We start from the raw sequence: 22,598 nt of genomic DNA on the forward strand, positions 1-22,598 counted from the left end.
CATTTGAATAAGTTAATAGGTTGTAAAACTGAATTTGGTAAATTCAACTTTAAAAATAAAGAAATGAAGCCTACATTTTTAATTATAGTGAAAAATCTAAGGAAGAGATGGAATATTTTACTTCACATTTTAACATTTGATTGGATTGTTTTCAGTAAACGGTCTCACTGTCTGAACTTGTGGAAAATCTGTATTAATGTTTTATCAATTTGGGCTGATAATTTATCCATAAGTAAGCAAGACTTTATGTTTGGAGATAATCATGGCACTGCGCTGCCCCCGTGTGTTCACTGTGTTACACAGCATCAGAGCCGCAGCCTCCACTGATCAACACTGCTGCTGCTGCTGCTACTACTTTACACAGTTCTGAGGTACTTGGACTTTACTTGAGTAATTCTATCTTATGCCACTTTATACTAGGCGCATGTTATACTTTTCACTCCACTACATTTATCTGACAACTTTAGTTCTTAGCTACTTTGTTGATTGCCATTATTATCAACAAAATATAATCAACTAATAAAGGATGATATATTGTTATAGCTAACACTTTTGTATTTATACTTGAGGAAATTTTTGAATGTTTGACTTAATTTTAACAGTATTTCCACACAGTGGTATTGATAACTTTTAAAACTAAAAAATCGGAATATACCTTAGCTTCCAGTAAAGTTGAATTTTATGTTAAGGAGGATTTTTGTGCAGAAATTGCATTTGCATCACAAATGTTTGACATTATTAAGTTTATTTTAACCTGCTAAAATAAACCATGAATGAGTCCAGTGTAACAGAAAGACACTCAGTCGGCATTTAAAATGCCTTTGCTTTCATTTTTTTTCTTAATATGTAGAATGTTTTAAATAACTGTACACATAAGAGGCACCTATATACCTAAATATCAGGGTGAATTTCCCTTTGAACATCAAGTTGTATAACACAGTTGATACAGCAACCAGTAATAACGATTATTTGTATGAATAACGACTATTCAGAAACCAAGTAAAAAAAATTCTAACAGACATTAAAATACTTAACATAGATGACCATATGACCCAAATTGAAAGAGTTAAAAGAGACCAGGAAGGGAACAGAAAAAAACACTTAATTCAGAAATGTAAATAATGTTTTTACTAAAATAAACAAACCATTTACTTTATAGAAATGTCCTAGTCTGTCAACCTGAAGTAAAGTCAAGCTTTCTTTAGTGATTATTAGTGAACATCCTGGAAATTGCTTTAATGCAAAAGATGTTAGTATCTAGAAAAAACATCCAAATCCATCACCTTTCTAAATCTGGTTCGTTACCATAAAGGTTACTCTCTACATGTCTCACAGACTCGTGATGCATAAGAAGTCTCAATATGCCCCTCACAGCTCATCAGGGGGGTTTTGTTTTGGCTGCTTCAAAAAAAGTCATCAAGCAATGTTTAGGTGGAAAAAGACCATCAACATGAAACATCTTTGGTTTATAGATAAAGACAGCCTGGAGACAAATGAGGTTGCCTTCAGTGAACAAAATAATGTTTCCACTGAATTTTAGTGCTTTGCAGTGACAGAAAAATCCATCATTTTTTGATATCTCTTTTAGATATATAGATCTTGGATGGAGCAAAACTTAGTCATATACATAAGAAGTCTCGAAATACTACCAGAAATGTCTGTATAACTAAAAACTAACACCTGGCGGTGGTACACCAGACACCATTTAGGTCTCCACTGAGACCTTTTAATAAGGAATTTTCTTTTCAATATTGTGACACCAGTAAGTATGAAGCAGCATAGATTGTACTCACTGTATTATGGTAAATATCAGTCTCTTTATGTCTATATCTTATAGACTCATAGGCATAAGAGGTCTCAACACAGGCCTACTGCCCCCATTACCCTTCCAGTGAATTAAAAACTAAACAGTTGTTTGTTTTTTCACTTTTTCATCATCATATCTGGGTTTTGATTTGGTTGTTTCAAAGAGGGACTATGGATGCTATATATGTTTCCACTGAGTAATTTTTGCTAATTTTCTATGTAAGGATGAATTTCTCTGAAACGTTGTCACACCATAATCATAATCCACTTTACTGGCCATGTGTGAACATGGCCAGTAAAGTGGAGACCCTATAACAATTTACAGGAAGATGTAGACTTACAGTTAAAAGGAAGGATAAGCTGAACAAAGATAAGTAATCATAACTATTATGTACACACAAGTAGATAAAACATTGTGTATAAATATAAATAAACAGCAACAAGGAACTACAACATACAATGTCTATGTACTAGTCAACGGTTTCTGAGAATACAACAGTGAAAAGAGAGCTGGAATAAAGTAGGTGCATATAGGACTGCATGTAAATGTCTAAGTATATACAGCGTGCTTAGGTTTATATTTGACAGTGATGGATGATGTGTAAAAAATGGTGTATTTAAACTATAAAATAAATAACTTACCGAGATACGGTGGATGTTTTCTGACACTATAGACACAGATTTATTTGTTCAACAGAGTGATGGGTGTCTTGTGTCCTAAGTACTCTTATCTTTTATATATTTGGGTAAAAGTAGCAATACCAGAGCATACAAATACTCAAATACTCAAAACTTATTAAAAGTAGCCTTCATAAGTATCAGCATCAAAATATATGCTGCTTAAAGTACCAAAAGTAAAAGTACTTATTATGCAGAATGCCCTATTTCAAAATAATTATATTAGAGTATTAATGCATTAATGAGTCACTAATGATGCAGCTGGTAAAGGTGGGGCTGATTTCATAAACTTTATAAACTGCTGGGTGGCATAATTAATTATAATACACTATTATTACCAAAGTTTATAAAGTAAATGTATCAGAAAAAGTAGCTATTGACTTCTGAAATATAGTGTAAAGTACAGACTTGTACTTAAGTAGCCTACAGTACTTGAGTAAATGTAGACCTACTTAAAGGCTGTATAAGCAGCTCGTATAAGGAAATAAACATGATGTATATACAAATATATATTAGCCTATATATATTATTTCAGTTTGTTATAATTGGGAATCAGACAATATCCCTATTTTGGACTGTATACATTTTAAAAAAAAGCAAATCTTTATTATAATATTATTACAATGATTTGAAATGCTATGAAGTAAAATAAGGTCACTGTAAGAAGATTGCATTTGAAAAGTCTTCTGGTTCATTCCTTCACTCTATCATCTTCTGTCCACTCCTCAATCAATACAGGCTTCATCCTCTCATCCAGGCCTCTGGCGCTCCTGTGATTGAGCATTTGTGCATTGTTTCTTCCTTCCCTCCCTCCCTCCCTTCCTTCCCTCCGCATCCAGCTGGACTGCGGTCAGTCGGTGTACACCTGCACCACAGCGGGGCCTCATGCACACTCCGCGGTGTAAGATCTGACTCAGGGTCTGCAGGGCGGCGTGTTGTGTGCAGGGCTGAGCAGAGCCAAGGCCCGCCATTTCCCCTTCCTCTGTGGTCTTTTTTTTTCCTCTCGCAGCGCTTTAAAGCCGAGCAGCGGCGGCAGCGGCAGGAGGAGGAGGAGGAGGAGGAGGAGGAGCAGGAGCGGCGACGACTGGCGGAGCGGCGGAGGCAGGCAGGCAGGCAGGCAGGGATCCGGTGTGCCACATCGGGATGAGAGCGACACAGAGACCCGGGTCGGATGAGTCAGCGAGTGGACCCCGCAATCACGGCACCCCTGAGATCTGAATGAAAGACGGAGCCGAGCGGCGCAACGAGGAAGAAACAATCTAACATTTTTTTGATTGTTGTTGTCTGATTCCGCTTCTTTTTATTCCGCCCTCCCCTGGTCCTGGTCTGCCATAGCCTAGTTTTTCTATTTCCACCAAGGTGGGGAAATAAAGGGGAGGGGGGGTCCGGCAAAAGGTTGCGGACGAGGTGGAGGTTTTCTTTTTTCTTTTTTTTTTTTTTTTTTTTTACAACTAAAGCCTCCGAAGACCCAACCGAAGCTTGAATTCTTAAAAGTCTGTGGGGTTTTTTTTTTGTGTTGTTGTTGCATTGAGTGAGCGAAGATGTCGGGGCAGAGCATTACGGACCGGATAACTGCAGCCCAGCACAGTGTAACGGGATCCGCCGTGTCGAAAACAGTATGCAAGGCCACCACTCACGAAGTAATGGGCCCGAAAAAGAAACATTTGGATTGTGAGTATCTGTTTGTAAGAAAAGGAAACAACAAAAACAGTGTAACAGTGTTTCAAGTTAAATCACCGCAGCAGAGAGACGCCGCTGAGTTATGGCGATGGAGGAGCTACAAGGCCTCAAAGCCTCAGGATAGGCTAAATGCTACTGCTGGTTCATGTCAGGAGATTATATTGTTTTAACAGCGAGCACAGGCCTTGTCCACACACGGCTACACATAATTAAGAGGGTTTTAAAGCTGTACCACGCTTTATTTACACCTATAAATGATTCCCTTTTACATTTTTTTTTGCCATTAATTTGCTGTCAAACTAGCTTGTCTAGCTGTCTGGTTTTGTTCAATCCGCTCTCTTTCTCTTTCTCATATTCACTCACTGATTTACAGCTTGAATGTTTCAGCTCACACACCCAGTATACATAGTTATTTGACTGGTCTCTAACAGGAGAACCTTGATAAATCAGTGTGGACCGGTATAGGGGCCCCCTGCACTCACAGGCCCTGAATTAACATTTACAGGAATGCTTGCAATCCAGTTTCAGCTCCCATCTTGGTGCACCTGCAGCAGGACAAGTGTCTGTTTCAGCTACAGGGTGAAGTAACGTGACACCTGCTGTATTCTCATGATGCTTCATACCCTAAGAAATAATCACTGAGGTGCCACAAAAGAAGGAGTTTGCTTCCCTTTTTTTACCTCAGGATGTCAGGTCAGGCAGACTCCTGCATGTACCCTGACGTAAGCATAAGAGCTTAAATCCTCGTGTGATCATTAGTCTGATGCACTCCCAGTCAGAGGAGTCACTGCCTGTCTGTGCTTAGAGATGCAGTGGTAGATTTTCTGCATATCGATCTGCACTTTCAAATGTATGGGAGTAATGAAAGTGGTTTTTATGAAGGCCCTGCGTCATCATAAGAGTTCAGTAACACTCCCGGAAAAAGGTTCATGCTGTATCATCCTGTCTTAACTGGTAATAATGGTTATTTCTGGTGACTTTAATGATAAAGTTGCAGGTTTCCACACCTGTTGTGCCACTCAGGCGACTTCCCACGGAGGTGGGATGAGTGAAAGTTGGCAGAGTGACACTCTGTTGGCTCATCGTGACTGGCGTGTCTCATATGTACATAGATAATAATACAGCGTCATCTTGTTTCAGGTTGAAACAAAGGAGTCATGATGAGGCAAACACAGCAGCAAGCGTGTTTTAAAAGTTTAAAAGGATTCTTTAAGTCAGCTTAATGGTTTCTAGCAGAAATTATAGCCATTTAAATCAACTCTTTTTCATGTTTTACCTTCTTTTCTGTTTAGAGAAAGTGTTAGGAATGAAGGAATGCACAGTTTAGCTTGATATTAGTGTGGATACAATACATGAATTTAAGTCCTTTTTTATGACCTTACAGAGAAATACAAGTGTTGTTTCAACACTGTTTTGGTAACATTTTATCTGGATGGTCTGCAATAACATTTCAGCTGTTTTACTTTGTCTGTAGATCTCTAACAGGGTAGAATATATGTGACAATTCATGAACATACCCTAACCAAGATGTTTTTATGTGCCTAAACCTAACTAAACCTTAACTACAGTGTAATATCAGAAAACAGTTGTTGAATCTCAACTAATACGCTGCTGAAATGTTACAAATGAGCTATAAACTATCTGTTGGCAGACTATCCAAATAAGGTGTCACCCTTATTTCATTAAAAAATATGAAGCCAAAGTTGTTAAATGTTGTTGAAATACAAGAAGGTTTTCTGAAATTGGCAACATTTTGAAACTGATATAGACCGATACATACATAGACCGATACATACATACATACGTACATACAATCTAGGGGTGCAGCTAACAATTATTTTCATTTTTGAGTAATCTGCCAAATGCTTTCTCGATCAGTTGATTAATCATTTGGCCTTGGTGAAAAATGCTTTTGAAGGTGCACTGGCAATGTCTTGAAAACACTTGTTGTCCAAAACCTAAAAATATTTTTGACATTTTTGCTCGAAAATTGCCTTTTTTTATGAACCTTTTTATCTATACTTATTGGCCTAAAAGTGCTCTAAATTGGAAAAATTTGGATTGTACATCCTAAACCGATAAAATATTAAAGGTGCCCCGTGATGTTTTCTAGTAAACCAAAAAAAGTTATATTACATTCGATGTTTCTTATGTTCAGTGCATTGTGGGTCTCCTCAAGCTCTAACAAATGTGTTGCTACATTCACTTCCTCATAAAACATTTGCAAAGGTGAATTATTCAAATTATTATTCAAATCCAGCATTGTTTACATCCGTGTTTACATATATCTTGCAGCCTTCTTCTTTTCTCCCTTGGCTGCTTGTTGTTGCATATCTTGGTGTGTTACCGCCACCTGTTGATCAGCGGAATAATGTGAAGCGCTCCGCAGGGAACCTTTAAGTAAACAAGATTATTAATCTGACCAGACACTTGATTACAGCTTTATGATTTGTGACTATTTTGAGTAATCAGTGCTACAAACACATTTTGGTCAGTAACCAAACAGTGTTGAGGTTTGACATGCAGCCCCTACACATGATCAGTGCTACTGGTCAATACATCAATATTATAATAACAGAATTAAACACTTTTAAATCATCTAGTAGTCGTATTATGACACCGTGATTATACAACAGTGCGTTATTTCACAAAATAGTCTACAAATCAATTATTTAAAGCAAATTAAAGACAAATTTACATTTCGTTTCACACGTTCAGCACATAGAGGAGTTACAGTTCGTTACATTGGTTTTAAATCAGATATTGGAAAAATATTTTGGTATATAGATTATTATATATGTATATTATTATTAATGATACCTTAAATTGATGAAATTGTGATTTAAGTACATTGATTCCCACCGTATAACCCCGCCTTAATGATTATTTGTTTAAATGGAAGAGTTTTAAGTAACATCATGCACCATCACAACTGTTACATGAATACATTTGTGTCCCATGAATTAATTAGATCAGAAGTCATTCATGTCAACCACTGTGAATATTTAGCAGGCTGATTGTAACATGACAGTGCTGTCAATGCATCATTCTCCCCCATAGTCGTCGTCCTCCTCCTCTTCCTCCCCCACCTCCTCTGCTCGTCATCATCTTCTTCTCTGGGCAGTTCAGCCACCCATGCTAACTGCTGCTGCTGCTGCTTCTCTGGAAGGTTATCCTGTCCTACTTAAAGTCCCCCGCCTTTTAAAAAGTCAAATATAGGACAGAAAGGGAGGCCCAATTACCCCGTCAGTCTGATCACTGCTGTGAATGGCAGGGTCATTAGCGCTGCTTTGACGAACATCATTCAACCAGCACATGGGTGAACATATGAGAAGAGGAAGTGGGGCAGAACATGTTTGGTCACAAACAGCTTAATGCCTCGCACTTTATGTTGGTCCGTTAAAAGGATTTTATGTTGCCATTAACAATCAAAATAGGAACAACACAATCAGTTTCTACTCGTGCTGCAGTGATCCCTGACTGCACTGGCACAACAAGATGGTGATTTATTGTTTTATTATGCAGATTATATGTAGAAAACATCCTTGCTCAATTCACTGTTGCTCCATTTTTTACTCGCAGTATTTTAGAGTATTTTTTAAAGTTAAATACAATTACAAAGATTTTTCACAGTTTGGGCTTTTTAACAACGTACTCTCATATTTCTAATTTAACTGTTAATTTAACAAAGTGTAGGAAGATAAAACTGTTAAATGATCATCTCAGTTTCTAAATCCACTAATTTGTCTAATTCAGTGCAGGTTTCCACTAAACTGATGGAGGTGTTTGGTGATACATTTTTGAAAAAATGTTCAGTCTTTTCTTGACTAAATTTAAAAATATTCTCTTAAATAATGGCAGTTTGTGTTTCAACCTTGGGGATTTGTTGATGCCACTCACAGGTTACCAAATTAAACAAACTGCACACACGTGACCTGTTGTGGAGGACATGAGCGTGAGTCACATAAGAGACTCTTTTTGGCTCAGACTTTTTACTTTTTCATAGCAGGCGGCAGGTGTTTGTTTGCATTAACTCACAGTACGTAGGGTTTTCTATGAGTAAACCTAGCTTACTGTCATAGACGCACAGCCTGACACCTTCAGTTCAGACTTCAGGGAAGCTTACAGACAATATTGTGATATTAGTACAATCAACTTATATTACTCAACTCACCTCAGTATCCATTATGTAATGGGATTTTGGCTGTGACTGTTTGTGTTTCATACAGCATCTGATCTAAACTAGGTGGGTGATTTAATCTCAGAGAATTTGACTTCCTTTAATTGCAGTTGGGCCTTGAAGAACAGGAAGATTCAGCATTCAAGCCACATATCACGACATGATGACCGAAACACAAATAAACTCTATATTTAGGGCTTCACCTTATTTTCATTATTGAATAATCTGCTGACAATAGTGAAAAATAGCGATGTCTTCACATTAGTTTTGTCCAACTAACAACTCAAAAACCAAAAGGTAATTATTTTACTGTAACGCAAAGGAATCCACCAAGTATTGACATTAGAGAGGCTTGGAGCTTTACATTTTTGGCATTTTTGCTTAAAAGATGACTCAAGCGATTACCAAAATAGTTGCCAATTAATATTCTGTAGATAAATAATTTCAGCTCTGTCTCTATTATTGTTGCAATAAGAATATTAAGATATATCTCACAGTGTTTTTGCAGCCTTGATATTTAAAATATTTGAGGAATAAAGCATGGTATAGTGGAGAAGAGAAGTTCAACTTGATTCTGTCCCGAATCTTGACATTTTAGTGCAAAATATTTGAATTCTACGCACTCTGCTATAAATATACATAGCTACCTCCCTGTGCTGGTTGAAACCTGGCTATTGCACTTTTTGCTATTTGCTTATCTGGAGGCAGGTGACGTGTTGGCAGGCTACTTACAGTCCCCAACAGACACCAGAGAGAGTTAGCCTATCTGAGCCGTTAGCTTAGCTAATGTTACAACAGAGGTACCACAGAAACTTTTACAAACGGCTGTGAATGTGCTTCCAGTGACTGTCAAAGCTCCAGCGAAGTCCGTCACACTGCTCGCTGTTCCCTCCTGTGTCACACTTTGTAGCCACAAAGGCCACGCCCCCTCTAGGACCTAGCAAAACGTAGGGGTTCGGTGACACATTCATTTTGATGGACTAGTTTTGCAGCCTTTGACAATTAATTGCACAATTGATTTCGATTGATTATTACATGAACTGCTTCTCTTTTTGTTTCAGATTTGATCCACTGCACCAACGAGATGAACGTGAACATTCCCCAACTGGCTGACTCGCTGTTTGAGAGGACCACTAACACCAGCTGGGTGGTTGTGTTTAAGTCACTTATCACTACACACCACCTCATGGTCTATGGCAACGAGGTAAGACACTATGTTTAGATCATCCTCTAACAAAACGGGAAACTCAATCAGAAATACAAAAAAATAAAATTATCTCACAGCCGATTATTTGAGCGTTAATGTGTTATTAACCATTCGTGTTGTGTTTAACCTTTTCCTACAGCGTTTTGTCCAGTACTTGGCTTCAAGGAATACACTATTCAACCTCAGTAATTTTTTGGACAAAAGTGGTTTACAAGGTAACAATTTGATTTCTCATTTGTTTCAGTTTTAAAGCATTCTTAATTACTGCACCATTTAACAAAGAAAATATTGTTTTTAACTGTAAAACTAAATCTTCCTACTGCTGTTTTACCTTGAAGGTTACGACATGTCCACATTTATCAGGAGGTATAGTCGATATCTGAACGAGAAAGCTGTTTCATACAGACAGGTCGCCTTTGACTTCACAAAAGTTAAACGCGGGTAAGAACGTTTTTTGTGTAGTATTAAAACTGTTCTATTTTACATATGTGAAAAAGGAGGTTTATTAGGTTTGTTAATTATTGATTAATATCTCCAGTATTTTTTATAATTATTCAACAATTCATTTATTTTGAAATATGTCGATAATATGTGAATTATCCAATCACAATTGGTGATTGGATAACAGCGTGTGATGTCTACAAATAAGTTGTTTGACCCACCAACGATATTCAGTTTAAAAGGATTGAAAATAGAGAAGCCGCAAATCCTCACATTTTGAAAAGCTTGAAACAAAAAACAACAAACAAAGCAAATATTAAAATTTTTCCTTGATAAGTTAACTTTTAACGTTTATTTTTATAGGAACAAAATTGTTGAAAATAATTTCAGCACTACTTGTCTCCAATGTAAAATATTGCAAAAAAAAAGGTCAAAATATGCATGAAACAAAAACAACAGTATAATTACAGGCTTCAATGATTTTTAAGATTTTTTTTAAGAACTATTTTTTGAAAATCAAATAAATAATTTTAGTCATTTTGTAAAAAATGCAAAAATGCAACATTTCCTGGTTCCAGCTTCTCACTTATAAGGATTTGATGCTTGTCTTTGTTATATATATGATAGTAAACTGAATGTCTTTGGGTGGTTCGGACTGTTGGTCGGACAAAACAAGACCTTTAAGATTTTACCTTGGGTTGTGAGGAATTAGAACGACCATTTTACTCTATTTCTGACATTTTACAGACACAACAATGAATTGAGAAAGCAATCATCAGATTAATCAATAATGAAAATAACAGTTGCTTCCCTGTAATCGGTGTAAAAAAGGGGTCAGTCTGTTAGTGTGTTTTGAGTTGCACTGCTTTGCTCATCCATCTCTCCCTTCCTCCGTCTGCCCTCCATCTTCCGTCTCTCCTCTGTGCCCTCTCTTGCTCCGACTCTGCATGTGTCCACGCAGGGTGGACGGCGTAATGAGGACCATGAATACAGAGAAGCTGCTCAAGACTATCCCCATTATTCAGAACCAGATGGATGCCCTCCTCGATTTCAATGTGAGTTTAAGGTGAAGCGTCCCGCAGCTCTGCAGCTCGTGTAATAAAAAGGGTGTGCTGAGGCTGCTGCAAACAAAAGTCGAGATGCGTTATCTTTGTTCACATAGGCAGACGTTGTTTTTCTGTGTCAACATATCGCTGTGGAAAGGCTGTAAGATAAATGTGTTAGTTGATTGTTTTCCCTCAGGTCAATGCCAACGAGCTGACTAATGGAGTCATCAATGCAGCCTTCATGCTCCTCTTCAAAGACTCCATCAGGCTCTTTGCTGCTTATAATGAAGGCATTATCAACCTGCTTGGTAAGACCACTTCCGCTTTCAACCTTCTCTTTGTCTTTGGTTCATTTTGAGGTTGGTCATTTCAGTGTTTTTGTGTTTTTTTTCCACCAAACAGAGAAATACTTTGACATGAAGAAGACTCAGTGTAAAGAAGGTTTGGACATATACAAGAAGTTTCTCACCCGAATGACCCGGATATCGGAGTTCCTCAAAGTAGCGGAGGTAAATTATACTAAATGTTTGTCATTTTTTCTCGAATGAAATGAAATTCTTCAGTGATGCTGCAAAGGCACGATTGTAACTTTGTTTACGCTCTCGTCTTACAGCAGGTGGGCATTGATCGAGGAGACATTCCAGACCTTTCACAGGTGAGCAATTTGAAAACGCAGGGGCTCCAATAGAAGTATTTTCTTGCTTTCTTCCTCTTATTTCCAGCTCTAACTGCTCTTATTTTCATCAGCTTTGTCTTTGTCCAACTACAGTATAGTCCACCCGACACAAATGATCTTTAAAATGAGACACTTTGCATGATTTCCTTCTCGAGCGCATGTCTGCTAGAGGAGGTGGTCTTCTCCTGTTTCTTGTCCTTTTTCTTCTTCCTCTTCTTCTTCTGCTTCCTCTCCTGTTTCTTCTTACCCTCCCCGACTTCTCTTCCTTCTCTCTACAGTAAATAAAGGTGTTTTAAAGTGAGCACTGTATTTGCAACCCACTCATTAAATCTGCACAGTGACAGTTAGATGTTTTTCCTAATTGAAAATAAACTGCACATACTGTTGTGCTTTGCTATGGGAACCAATTTTTTACATAAATACTTTACCTCCGGAGAACTGCTGCTAAAATGCATTCCCCTCTGACTGTCACCACCTTTATATTCTGTATTTTCCCCCTTATCTTTCCACTTCAGTTCACAGTTTGTGTAAGTACTATCATTTCACTCTTCTTCTATGTCTGTGACTTGCTTCAGTGTTGTCTTTTTGCATGCCTCTGCTCTGACTCTGTCTCCTACATCGTGGTGAAAAACAGTTGAAGGAAAAAACACTGGCTGTGGTAAACTCTGTTCACTTTGGTCACATTATTGAGGTGTAAACCAGTGTAGCTCATCTACTGTAAAATGGCTGCCCCGTTGTGCTTAGACACGGCCAATTCAACGACGACCAGGTTGTTGAAAGTGCCGTGGTGCAGTACGTCATCCCACACAGATGTTACTCTCATCCAAAGTAGCTTTTTGGCTGGAATGCCGTCATTGATCAGTGGTGGGTAACCAATAGCCCAAAGTTGGTAGTTAACCTTTGTGGAGCAAAATCTAATCGCCTAATCAAAGACATCAGTTGGCTGTTTACACCTTGGATTAATGGTGTGATATGAGTTTGTCTATCACGGTTGCCCACCACTGTCTTGATGTCCATACAGATTACATTTTCTGTGTCTCAGGAACTTGCTGACTTGTGTGTTTTCTGTCACGACAGGCTCCCAGTAGCCTTCTTGAAGCTCTGGAGCAGCACTTGGCCTCTTTAGAGGGCAAAAAGGTCAAAGACTCCACTGCAGCCAGCAGGTACGTTAATCCTCCCATCACTTTTTCTCAATTACTGTCATCTTTTCCTTGAATCTCACACACTCTCTTTCCATAGTGCAATTCAAATTGCTTTACAGATGACTGACAAGCTGAAAATAAGACTTTGAGACTGGTGCACACAGAAAATATATAGAAATGGTGAAAATGTAACAATAAAACCAGTAAAATAGATAGGAAATCAAACAGTTTGATGTGAATTTGTACCCTTCTTGCAGGGCCAGCACTCTGTCAAATGCGGTCTCGTCGCTCGCCAGCACGGGGATGTCTTTCACTAAAGTGGATGAGCGGGAGAAGCAGGCAGCTCTCGAAGAGGAACAGGCTCGACTCAAAGCTCTGAAGGTGGGTTTGTTGTTTTTATAGAAAACCAACAATATTGCACTTAACATGCATTGAACAAACATGTTTGCAGTGTCTTTGTTGCCTGTATGTTTGAATTCGACTTCCACACTCACTCAGGAACAGAGGCTCAAAGAGTTGTCCAAGAGGCCCTCCTTCGCCACTACTGATACGTCGCCGATCTCCACCACCGGAGGCACTATCAGCACAGCACCAGCCATCGACCTCTTCTCTACACCCAGCTGCTCTAATGGGTACTGCTTAGATCTACTCTATATCCCTCTTTAGTATGGAAATTTGTTTACTATTTTATACATGTTTTAGTTTTTTAGTCCATGCATTCCTTTTAAGTTCCACTTCAGGGGCATTAAACCTGTGATGAAGTTGTGAACACTAACCTTAACATCCTCACTTCTTAAGTTGATATGGCCAAGTTGTTAGCAAACACACACACATCCAGTAGTGTTTCTGGTCACCTGGTGAATATAAAAGTTTGATATTCACTTTGTTTAGCTCTGTTTTTGGTCTCCACCAACCTCTGAGGGAAATATGTGACTCTTTAGCTGCTAAATGCTCCACTATGTCCAGCAGCTAGTTGCAAACTGTGTCTCTCTGCTGTTGTTACAATGGGTTTTCAGCTTTTTTTCTATGACACTATGAGAGCAGTGAGAGTACATCAAAACAATAAAGTTGCGGACCAGACAGCTCATATTTCCTGAGATCACTTGAGAAATTTAGTTAAAAATAAAACTAATCTACATTGTCACCTTGTTTGTGTCTCTGTATAGTATAGTATAGTATAGTATATTTTAGTCTGTTTGACCATTAACTTGGAAGACCCTTTAGACCAGAATCAGAAATCAATCAAAAGGGCTCCAGAACTGTTAACATTTTATTTTGTGTTTGTTTTTCATGCTTGTGCACAAATAAAGGGGGCGCGGGGGGTCCTTTAGAAAATGAGTTTAAAAATGTTTTTCTGCCTGCAGTGCGGTGAAGATGGAGAGTGACCTCTTTGACCTGCAGTCAACTTTCCAGCCCTCCATGCAGTCAGGCTCAACAGGGCTTCCAGTGGCAACAGCATGGGCAGGTAAAGAACACCTCCAACCAACATCTGTGTTTCTCAGTGACATGTTCTGCATGCTCTCCTTCTCTTGTTGTTGTCTGACTCTGATGCCCACCTCTTCCTCTCCACTCTTTTCTGTCTTTTCCTTTTTTTCTCTGTCTCTCTCTCCTCTGCCTGCCTAGATCCTTTCACCTCTGCTGAAGCTGGAGATGAATCCATGCCAAACCTTAACCCTTTCCTCTCAAAACTCGTTGTCGATGCCACTCACTTACCTGTCGTGTCTTCAGACGGTGTTAGCTTTTCCTCTAGGACATCTGGTCATGAAATGTTTGGTGGTAACGGCTCATTTTGTTTCTCCTCAAAAGTCTTGTCGTTCTTGTTCATTTCTCTGTAGTCACTTATAAGCATGACTAGCTTGCATGTTTACTGTGCTGCTTTAGTTTGAATGTTGATTTGTGCAAATGTCTAAATTTTCTCTTCTCTCTGTCTGAGCAATGCACCTCATTGCAGTTCATACCAAGCTCAAGTTATGTTGTTTTTTTTTAGTGAGAACACTTCTTACATGCTCTTATCAACCAGGACCCTCCATGTCCCACTATAGAGGCCATACACTCATTTTGCTTCACAGTTACCTTTCATCCTCTCTTTTAGTGAACAGTTTGGTGTTGCATTGTAATACAAACGTGCCGTAGAGCTTTAAGTTGAAACCTGTTCTTCTTTTACCAACACTATTTTTGATTCTCCAGATCGTTACAATCCCTTTATTGACACAAACTCATCCGTTTCAACCAATTACAAACGCACAGTGCGGATAGAACACTCCATCTCAGGTACTATGATGGCTCACCATCTCAGCCTATGTTTCCTGAGCCCTGGCAAACATAGGATCCTATGCAATAACCCCCCACCCCCAAGGGCTCTTATTTTTAAAATTTATGGTAAAAATGTGGACATAAACTAATTTTAAAGTAAAGGTTTGACATTTTGGGAAAAACACTTATTTGCTTTCATGCCTTAGAAGATTTATAACTCTCTCATATCCATCCATTTGTCTGCTGCCACACACATCTGCTTCTGTGTTCTCCTTTTAGGAAAACAATCTAAAACCAAAAGGGTGAAATTGATTTTTTTATTAATATTTATAAATATGTTTGTGCATTCATTATTTGTAAAACTGTTCTCCATCTACCAAATAGCATAATTTGAAACATATTTGCATAAAGCACTATGGTCATGGGCATATCCTAGGCAGAAGGTCACACTAACAGCCAGCCACCTGCTACACAATACTAGAGCCACAGACTCTGAACAAGAACCACACTAGCTTTCCTGCTAAATTCTTATCTAACTTACACACATGAACACTTCTTCTCGTGCACCATAGCTTGTTGAACGAGCCACCAAACAAACATTCACCAGGCAGAGGTGCACTGCTACATACTTGCATACATAATACAGTAGATGCTAGAGCTCGATGAGGAAAAATTCATTTGTTTTGGTGACCGATAGAGTGAAGTGTATAGTGATTGTACATATAGGCCACACTGTCAACCAATTTTAGAAATAAAGAACCAATAGAAATAAAATAAATAGATACACATCAGTAAAGAAAAAACTACAAGCATTTTTTTAAACTAAATACAATACACAGTTTATATATTGGTGCATATTGAATGACACATACGCTAATAATGATACCATGCCGGTATGTCTCCAATATGTCCGCTGGTTGCTCGGCAACTGGTCCTGTCAAGAAATAGTCCAGCATGTAACCCACGTGTTGTGTTCACACTTAATAATGTGTCAATGAATGAGCTTTAGAGGCAGATTTCATTATCTTTGGACAGAACAAGGCTTGCAGTTCGCCCCTGTTCCCACTTGTTATGCTAAGCTAAGCTAATTGCGTCCTGGCTGTCGCTTTTGTTCAGCGTACAGACATGAGAGTGGTATCAAATAAGCATATTTCCCAAAATGTCAAACTATTCCTTAAATCCCTCCCTCTTGGTTTCTACAATACTTTTCTGCACTATTTTATCCTTATACAACTCTTTACAACCCAGAATTTAACAACTACAAAATTGCTTCTTCTTCCTGTATTGTTATCATTTCACACCTGTCTCTCTGGCCTGGCCTTGAAATGCCTTTTCCTTTTGCTCTCTTTCTTCCTCTGTCTCTCTCTTCTTTGTCTTCCTGCTTCCTGTGGCGTGTCAGACTCCTTCTGTGGTCCAGTGTCCATTGCCCAGCACCTCCCACACCAGGCTCCTTTCCCCACTGAGCCCTCTACTGTAGCAGGTCTATTCAGAGGTAGAGTACAGAAGGCTCTCTCACCAGCATATTCAGCAGTAGACTAATGCTAGTTTTCAATTCTGTAGAGACCACTGTGATATTCAACTCTCCGTTCAAGTAAAAAAGTGATTGATATATGGACACTGTACTTACACAGGCCAGTGCAGAAACAATAAGAAACAAAAGTCGAAGCACTGATCAGTTTATCAGAGTAATTTCTCTTCATGTAACTCTGTGACTGGAACTGTCTTCTTTCTCATCTCTTATGAAGGATACTCAACGCCACAGGGTCCTCCACAGCAGTCAGCAGGGGGTCTCCAAGTGGACTTTGAGTCAGTTTTTGGAGCCAAAGCGACAGGCAGCAACATCCTCAATTCTGATGGTGAGGATTTAGCATTTAGATATAAGATAGATTATATAGATTTCTGTTTTTTCACTGAGGTAGACGTGCTTAATTGTAGTTTGCAAATGATGAATCATAGGCCCATTAGCTGTAGTCGAGAGATCTTGATATTAGACACACACTGTATCTGGTCCTGACGTCAGATACAGCTGAAACACCTGCAGCGCTCGGCCCGATCTTTCAAGTCACCGGTACAAGAACACACTGTTGTCTTCTCTGCACTATTTTTACCACTCCTCTGTTAGTATCTGCAAGCTGCCCAAAAGTGCAGAATGTCACTGTGTTGGTGTATTTGACCAACGCGGAGAGAAAATTGACGTCAAACCTTTGTTGCATTGCAAAAAAAATCTCTAAACTTGTAATTTATGGAATGAAAAGTCAGTTTTTTTTTTTGCGTTTAAATCAAAAAATGAGTCTTGAAGAAAATGAATATGCGACCAATTAAAATCTTAAGAGTCATGTTTCTCCAGAATTAGTGTATTTAAGTTAACAGCTCTTATCGAAGCAGAGCACTGAGCACTGATACAGGGCGTTGCCAACCACGTCCACTATTCTGAAATGGTTACATGTTGTACATCATCTCTCTCCCCTCATTTCCTACATCTTCTTTACTGTTGGCTATGTAATAAAGGCACAAAATGCACAAACAATGGGGTGCCCGGTTAGCTCAGTCAGTAGAGCTGGCGTCCCATGTACCGAGGCAGAGTCCTTGCTGCAGCGGCCCAGGTTTCGATTCCGACCTGCGGCCCCTTGCTGCGTGTCATCCCCTCTCTCTGCCCCCCTTTCCTGTCTACCTTCAGCTATCTCTATCAATTAAAGGTAATAAAAAGCCCCCAAAAAATACTTTAAAAAAAAAGAAGCAATAACAATAATGATTATTAAAAAACTGTTGTGATTGGTCAGATGTATTGAGCCATAACAACTACTTAGTTCCATTGTTGTCATTGTAAAACTACAGTGACACAGTGACTTTTAAAATTAATTTGTACCCCTATAAGAACAAATAGGTTTATTATCTGTGTATGTCTCGTCAGATATTGCCGGGGGCATCCTGAAACCGACTCTTGCCGGTTGCAACCAGCCATCTGGTCAGCAGCCAGAAAAACTGGTGTCAGATGACCTTGACTCCTCTCTGGCCAACCTCGTCGGCAGTGAGTGTGATGCTTTGCTTTCAGCTGCACTAATTAAAGTCTGTTAATTAAGGCACAAACTGGCAAAACATTTGGACCTCTAACTACCCCCTTGAATTCTCTTTTTTAGACCTCGGCATTGGGAATGGCACGATGAAAAAGTAAGTGATGGATCAGTGCTGTGTGGCTCTAACACACCCACGCCACTGTACAGAAACAACAACAGCAGCTTTGTGCTTTCAGGGCAGTTACAAGCTGGTGCTAACATCAAGTGTCTTAATCTACAGTGACATCCACTGGAGCCAGCCGGGGGAGAAGAGGATGACCGGCGGCACCAACTGGCAGCCCAAAGCGGCACCGACCACGACCTGGAACCCCGTCTCCATGGTGACACACACAGACTTTTCACTGTAGTGCTCATGATTTCTGCTCCGGCTATATTTCCTGTCTTATTTTACTGCCAAATGACCGGTCGATGCAATTGTACAATGTTGTTGTTTTTGAGGTCATTTGTGTTATAAACTCAGACATGTACTGGCCTGTTTGTGTCTCTTCAGCCACCGTCAATCATGGCCTTCCCTGCCACCACACCCACAGGCATGATGGGATATGGCATGGTCAGTATAATTGCAATGTGTAGATCTAGTAGCAGGCAAGCTTCTGTGCAGTCCTTTTAAAGTAAAAATTGTCGGATGTTACATTATGAATCTTACTAAAACAGTTCATGTCAGGTACCTGCTTATTGTTATTTAGAGAATTAATGAACTGCACTTAAACTGGGTCAAGTGAGCTGTTGTTTTGCTTTTGTCTTGTTTTATAAATAAAATGAAGGGAGGAGAATTCTCAATAGTTTCTGACCTTATAAATATTTAATTTCACTGGCAGGCACAGGCTTGTCTTTGTTATTTGCTATTTAGAACCAATTTCGTAACACGTGATTTAACATGTGATTAACCAGCATATTGACTTGTGTAACATCTCCTAGATAAATTCTGTTGATTTAAAGGCAGTATGTTTAGAATTCTACATGTAGCGGCTTTTAATTTACAAAGCAAATGAATGAAAGTTCACTATTATTGAAAGAAGTTTTGTCGTCTCTGTGCAACACGCTGCAGCCTCCACCAATGGGCTCTATGGGGATGATGAATCCACCCACCATGATGTACTCCCAGCCTGTGATGAGGCCACCCAACCCTTTTGGCTCTGTGTCTAGTGCTCAGGTGGGTGCACGGGAGTCTGACTTCTCCACCAAGCTGATGCATAATGAAGTCAGTATCTATTTGCGCAGTCATCAGGTTGAGTAAATAGGTGTATCCATTGTGCTGTGACGTGTACCATAATTAGTCACTGTGTAAGCGTGTGAATACAGCTGAAGATGATGACAGTTTTAACAATGGACCCTTCACTCTCTCGAGCTGAAAGGGACAAAAAAAAAAAACTGTGAATCATGTCCCTTGTTTTGACTCCCTGTTTTCCCCCCAACAACTCCTTTTTATTAACCCTTCTGTCATACATCACGGCTTCTCCAAACTAATCTCATCCCTCCTTCAGTCTGTACTGACTCTGACTTCTCCTTTGGTCCTCCTACTTCCTGTATTTCTTCCTGAAATAGCCCTCCGCAGCCTCTAGTCCTTCCAGCCAGAGTCCTCTCCGAGCCCCTGGACAGGACCCGTTTGCACACCTCTCTCTCAAGGATTTCTTGTAGAGCATCTCTTTAGGTACAGCATGCTCTTTGCTTGCGGGTGCATCTGCATGCATCCCATACCCAGTGCTAATACCCTTCTGTTTCTTTTTTATCTTTGCATACTCCTGATTAGATGCTACATGTATTTTTCTCATTGATCCTATTTTGTCTTGACCTTTGTTGCTTTCTTGCTTGTTTTGACATATTTACTGTGTCTTTGACGTAGCCTTTGTTCTTCCACTGTCATCACATATTGCTCAAACCTGTTTTCTCTGAACCTTGTAGCCATTGTTGACCAATTAACTGACTGTTGGCTAGGCTCTGTCCCCATAAGTTACTGTTGCCACTCCTGTTCCTTTCTCACACAGCACATAGACAGTTTACAATGATAACACTATCAGTTTTGCCATTGAAATTCAGTTTCAAAATCAAACTCATGCAGATTTGATCAGCTGTGGCTAGCTAGCTAATTTAGCTAAGGTTAACTCTAGGATAAAGTGCTGTCTCCTGAATGAATGTTTTCAGCTGACTCATTTTAAAGTCATAGAGAAGTCATCGCTCTCCCCAATTAATGATCCATGTAAAAAGTAACCACTTTGTTCTTTTATTGCAGGGTTGTGCTCTCATATAGAAAATTACTTATTTTAACACAACCCAGTTTGGTTGCTTAGCTGTTTGTATTTTCCCTTTTTAATTAAGAAAAGGCGTTTATTGCTAACGCTAATGTTGGCAGCATTTCCTGCAGTGTAAACTCAGTAGAGCAGGACAGAGCTGCTAACAGTAAACTAAATCCTGTTAGCATCCAAGATTGATAGAACGGGCATTTCCCTCCTGTAATTCAATAAAATAATGTAGTCAGTTGATGTCCTTGGCTATGGAAGTAGTGCTAGGTTTATACTGGTGTTAGTAAGCTAGCTAGCCAGACAGACTATTGCAGCTTTAAAGCAAATACACACACAGTTTAATCCTTTACCCCCTTTGCCCTTGTGCTTGTGGTTTTTGCTAAAAATAACACAACCTGCAGACCAAACCTACACCCAACGTTAACACCACCTCAGCATAAATGTGAAGCTTGACAGACTTGCCGTGTGTGCTTATGGTTGCTAAGGCCAGAACAACATTGTCCTCGGGAAGGGTTTAGCAAACAGTCATTTAACCTATTAATTATTCACATTTTAGCCCTTCACTAACATTGTCTGTTGCCTTTCTTGCAGATGCAGTTCATGTAATTTGAAGAAAAGTGTCTCTCGGAAGATGAAGCACTTAGCAGCAAAGCTTTGTCCTCGTTGCAGTCTAACTCTTCAGAGAAACATTCACACACCCCCAAATACAGACATGTCAAGAACACAATGGTGCAGCGACTGTCAGAAACCATGGTAACCATGTCCAAATGACGTTTGGCGATAGCTCACACCCATTATTCTGTAACTTGTCCGAGACGTCGAGTGATGCTGCTGTCTAAAACCCCCTTAAAGAGGATTCCTTATCCATTTTACAGTGTAATCTGTAAAGATAGTTATGGGTGCTGAGAAACTTGATGTTATGTATTTGGACTTACTGTGGTTGGATGTAAAGGCTTGATGTTCAGCGGGGAGGGGGTGGAAGGAAAAAAAAAGGAGAGCGGTCCTTCCCTTTCTTGATCCGATCATCCAGTCATCCATTCCCTACAGTTATTTAACTGTCACTAAGTAGTGATGCTAATGGCGTTTACACCTGTTTAGTTTTTGTCTTTTTTACCGTGTTTACAGTAGACATTCCTTGTGTGTTGTTTGTATTTATTTATGATTATTGGTTTAAGATTGGGGAAAAAAATTATGTAAAATCTACAGTACATTGAACACCTGTGGGAGTGCTTCAGCATTAAACAAGGACTATCATTGAGAGGTAGAGTTAAAAATAGCTATTATATAAATTACACCTATTAAGCGGAATGATAGAGCACTAAATATTCTACGAGTTTTGTGTTAAGAACATTTTTTACTAGATGAAAGATTTCACAATCTCTGTTGTACTTAAGTGCAGGGGTTAGAGTATGAGTCAGTTAACAGTATATAGTCGATTCTGTGCCTAGGGTTTTTTGCAATGGATCGGTTTCCTGTCTAGTTGAAAAAAACACTTCATCCACGAATCTGAAGCGTCGCACTGGGTGGTGGGCTCCATTTGCTTTAAGCTTGGCATGCCATTGACTCACTGACCGTATTCAAGGCTGCCTTTACTCTGAATGTGAAAGAGTTGTCTTCATGTTGCACACATCTTTCCACACTACAGTTCCTCAGTGGGAGTCAGGGTGGTGGGGGCGGGTGGGTCGAGGGCGGGAGGTGGGGTTGGGATTTGAGAGGACGGAGTGTGTCTGCTTGCTGGTTAGCCGTCGCTACGCTAATTGGGAAAAGAGTCACAGATTTGATGTAAATTAATTGTATAAAAGATCCAGAGGACCAGGGTGGAGTGGAGGAGCACTGTTGATCGGTGCTCTGTGTATATAAAAACTGACTGTTCAAAAGTGAAAGATGTATGAAATATGAAAGCAATTCAATCAAATTTGACTCTACCTAAGTTTGATTCAGGATATTCTCTGCGTTTGTCTCCGCAGATATTTTCTTTATGTAATTAGAACGTGTAGCAGACAATGACTGAAGTCTTTTCTTTCTTTTACAAATAAAGAGCAGCTTCCACAAACTATTGTACAGCATTTTTATTCCTTTATTAAAGCTGAATGTAAAATCTGTTGTTTCTGAACTCGGAAGGTTTAGACTTGTGCTGCCTGTCTGGTCGAATAGGAGGATTAGTGTAAGCTTATA

At 39.3% G+C, this 22,598-nt stretch overlaps 1 protein-coding gene across 11 annotated transcripts; it reads left to right on the plus strand.

Annotated features, from left to right (window-relative positions):
• Positions 1–3,394: 3,394 nt before the first annotated feature.
• picalmb (phosphatidylinositol binding clathrin assembly protein b) lies at positions 3,395–22,476 on the plus strand. Of its 11 annotated transcripts, none has more exons than XM_051397633.1 (23): positions 3,395–4,155; positions 9,406–9,548; positions 9,691–9,766; positions 9,890–9,992; positions 10,954–11,047; positions 11,235–11,346; positions 11,441–11,547; positions 11,652–11,693; positions 12,792–12,877; positions 13,114–13,237; positions 13,355–13,488; positions 14,221–14,321; positions 14,480–14,632; positions 15,044–15,127; positions 16,509–16,601; positions 16,855–16,965; positions 18,021–18,137; positions 18,247–18,277; positions 18,404–18,503; positions 18,674–18,733; positions 19,232–19,384; positions 19,729–19,834; positions 21,015–22,476. In XM_051397633.1, the coding sequence occupies exons 1-22, from the start codon at positions 4,026–4,028 to the stop codon at positions 19,819–19,821; spliced, it is 2,247 nt and encodes a 748-aa protein (XP_051253593.1). In that variant the 5' UTR covers positions 3,395–4,025; the 3' UTR covers positions 19,822–19,834; positions 21,015–22,476. The 11 variants fall into 11 exon arrangements, with proteins under 11 accessions (XP_051253593.1, XP_051253594.1, XP_051253596.1 ...); XM_051397634.1 differs by having other exon boundaries at positions 13,361–13,488; XM_051397635.1 differs by having other exon boundaries at positions 3,397–4,155; positions 19,232–19,336.
• The last annotated feature ends 122 nt before the right edge of the window (positions 22,477–22,598 follow it).

This window comes from Dicentrarchus labrax, unplaced genomic scaffold, assembly GCF_905237075.1.
Source record: "Dicentrarchus labrax unplaced genomic scaffold, dlabrax2021, whole genome shotgun sequence".
In the NCBI taxonomy this organism is placed as follows: domain Eukaryota; kingdom Metazoa; phylum Chordata; class Actinopteri; family Moronidae; genus Dicentrarchus; species Dicentrarchus labrax.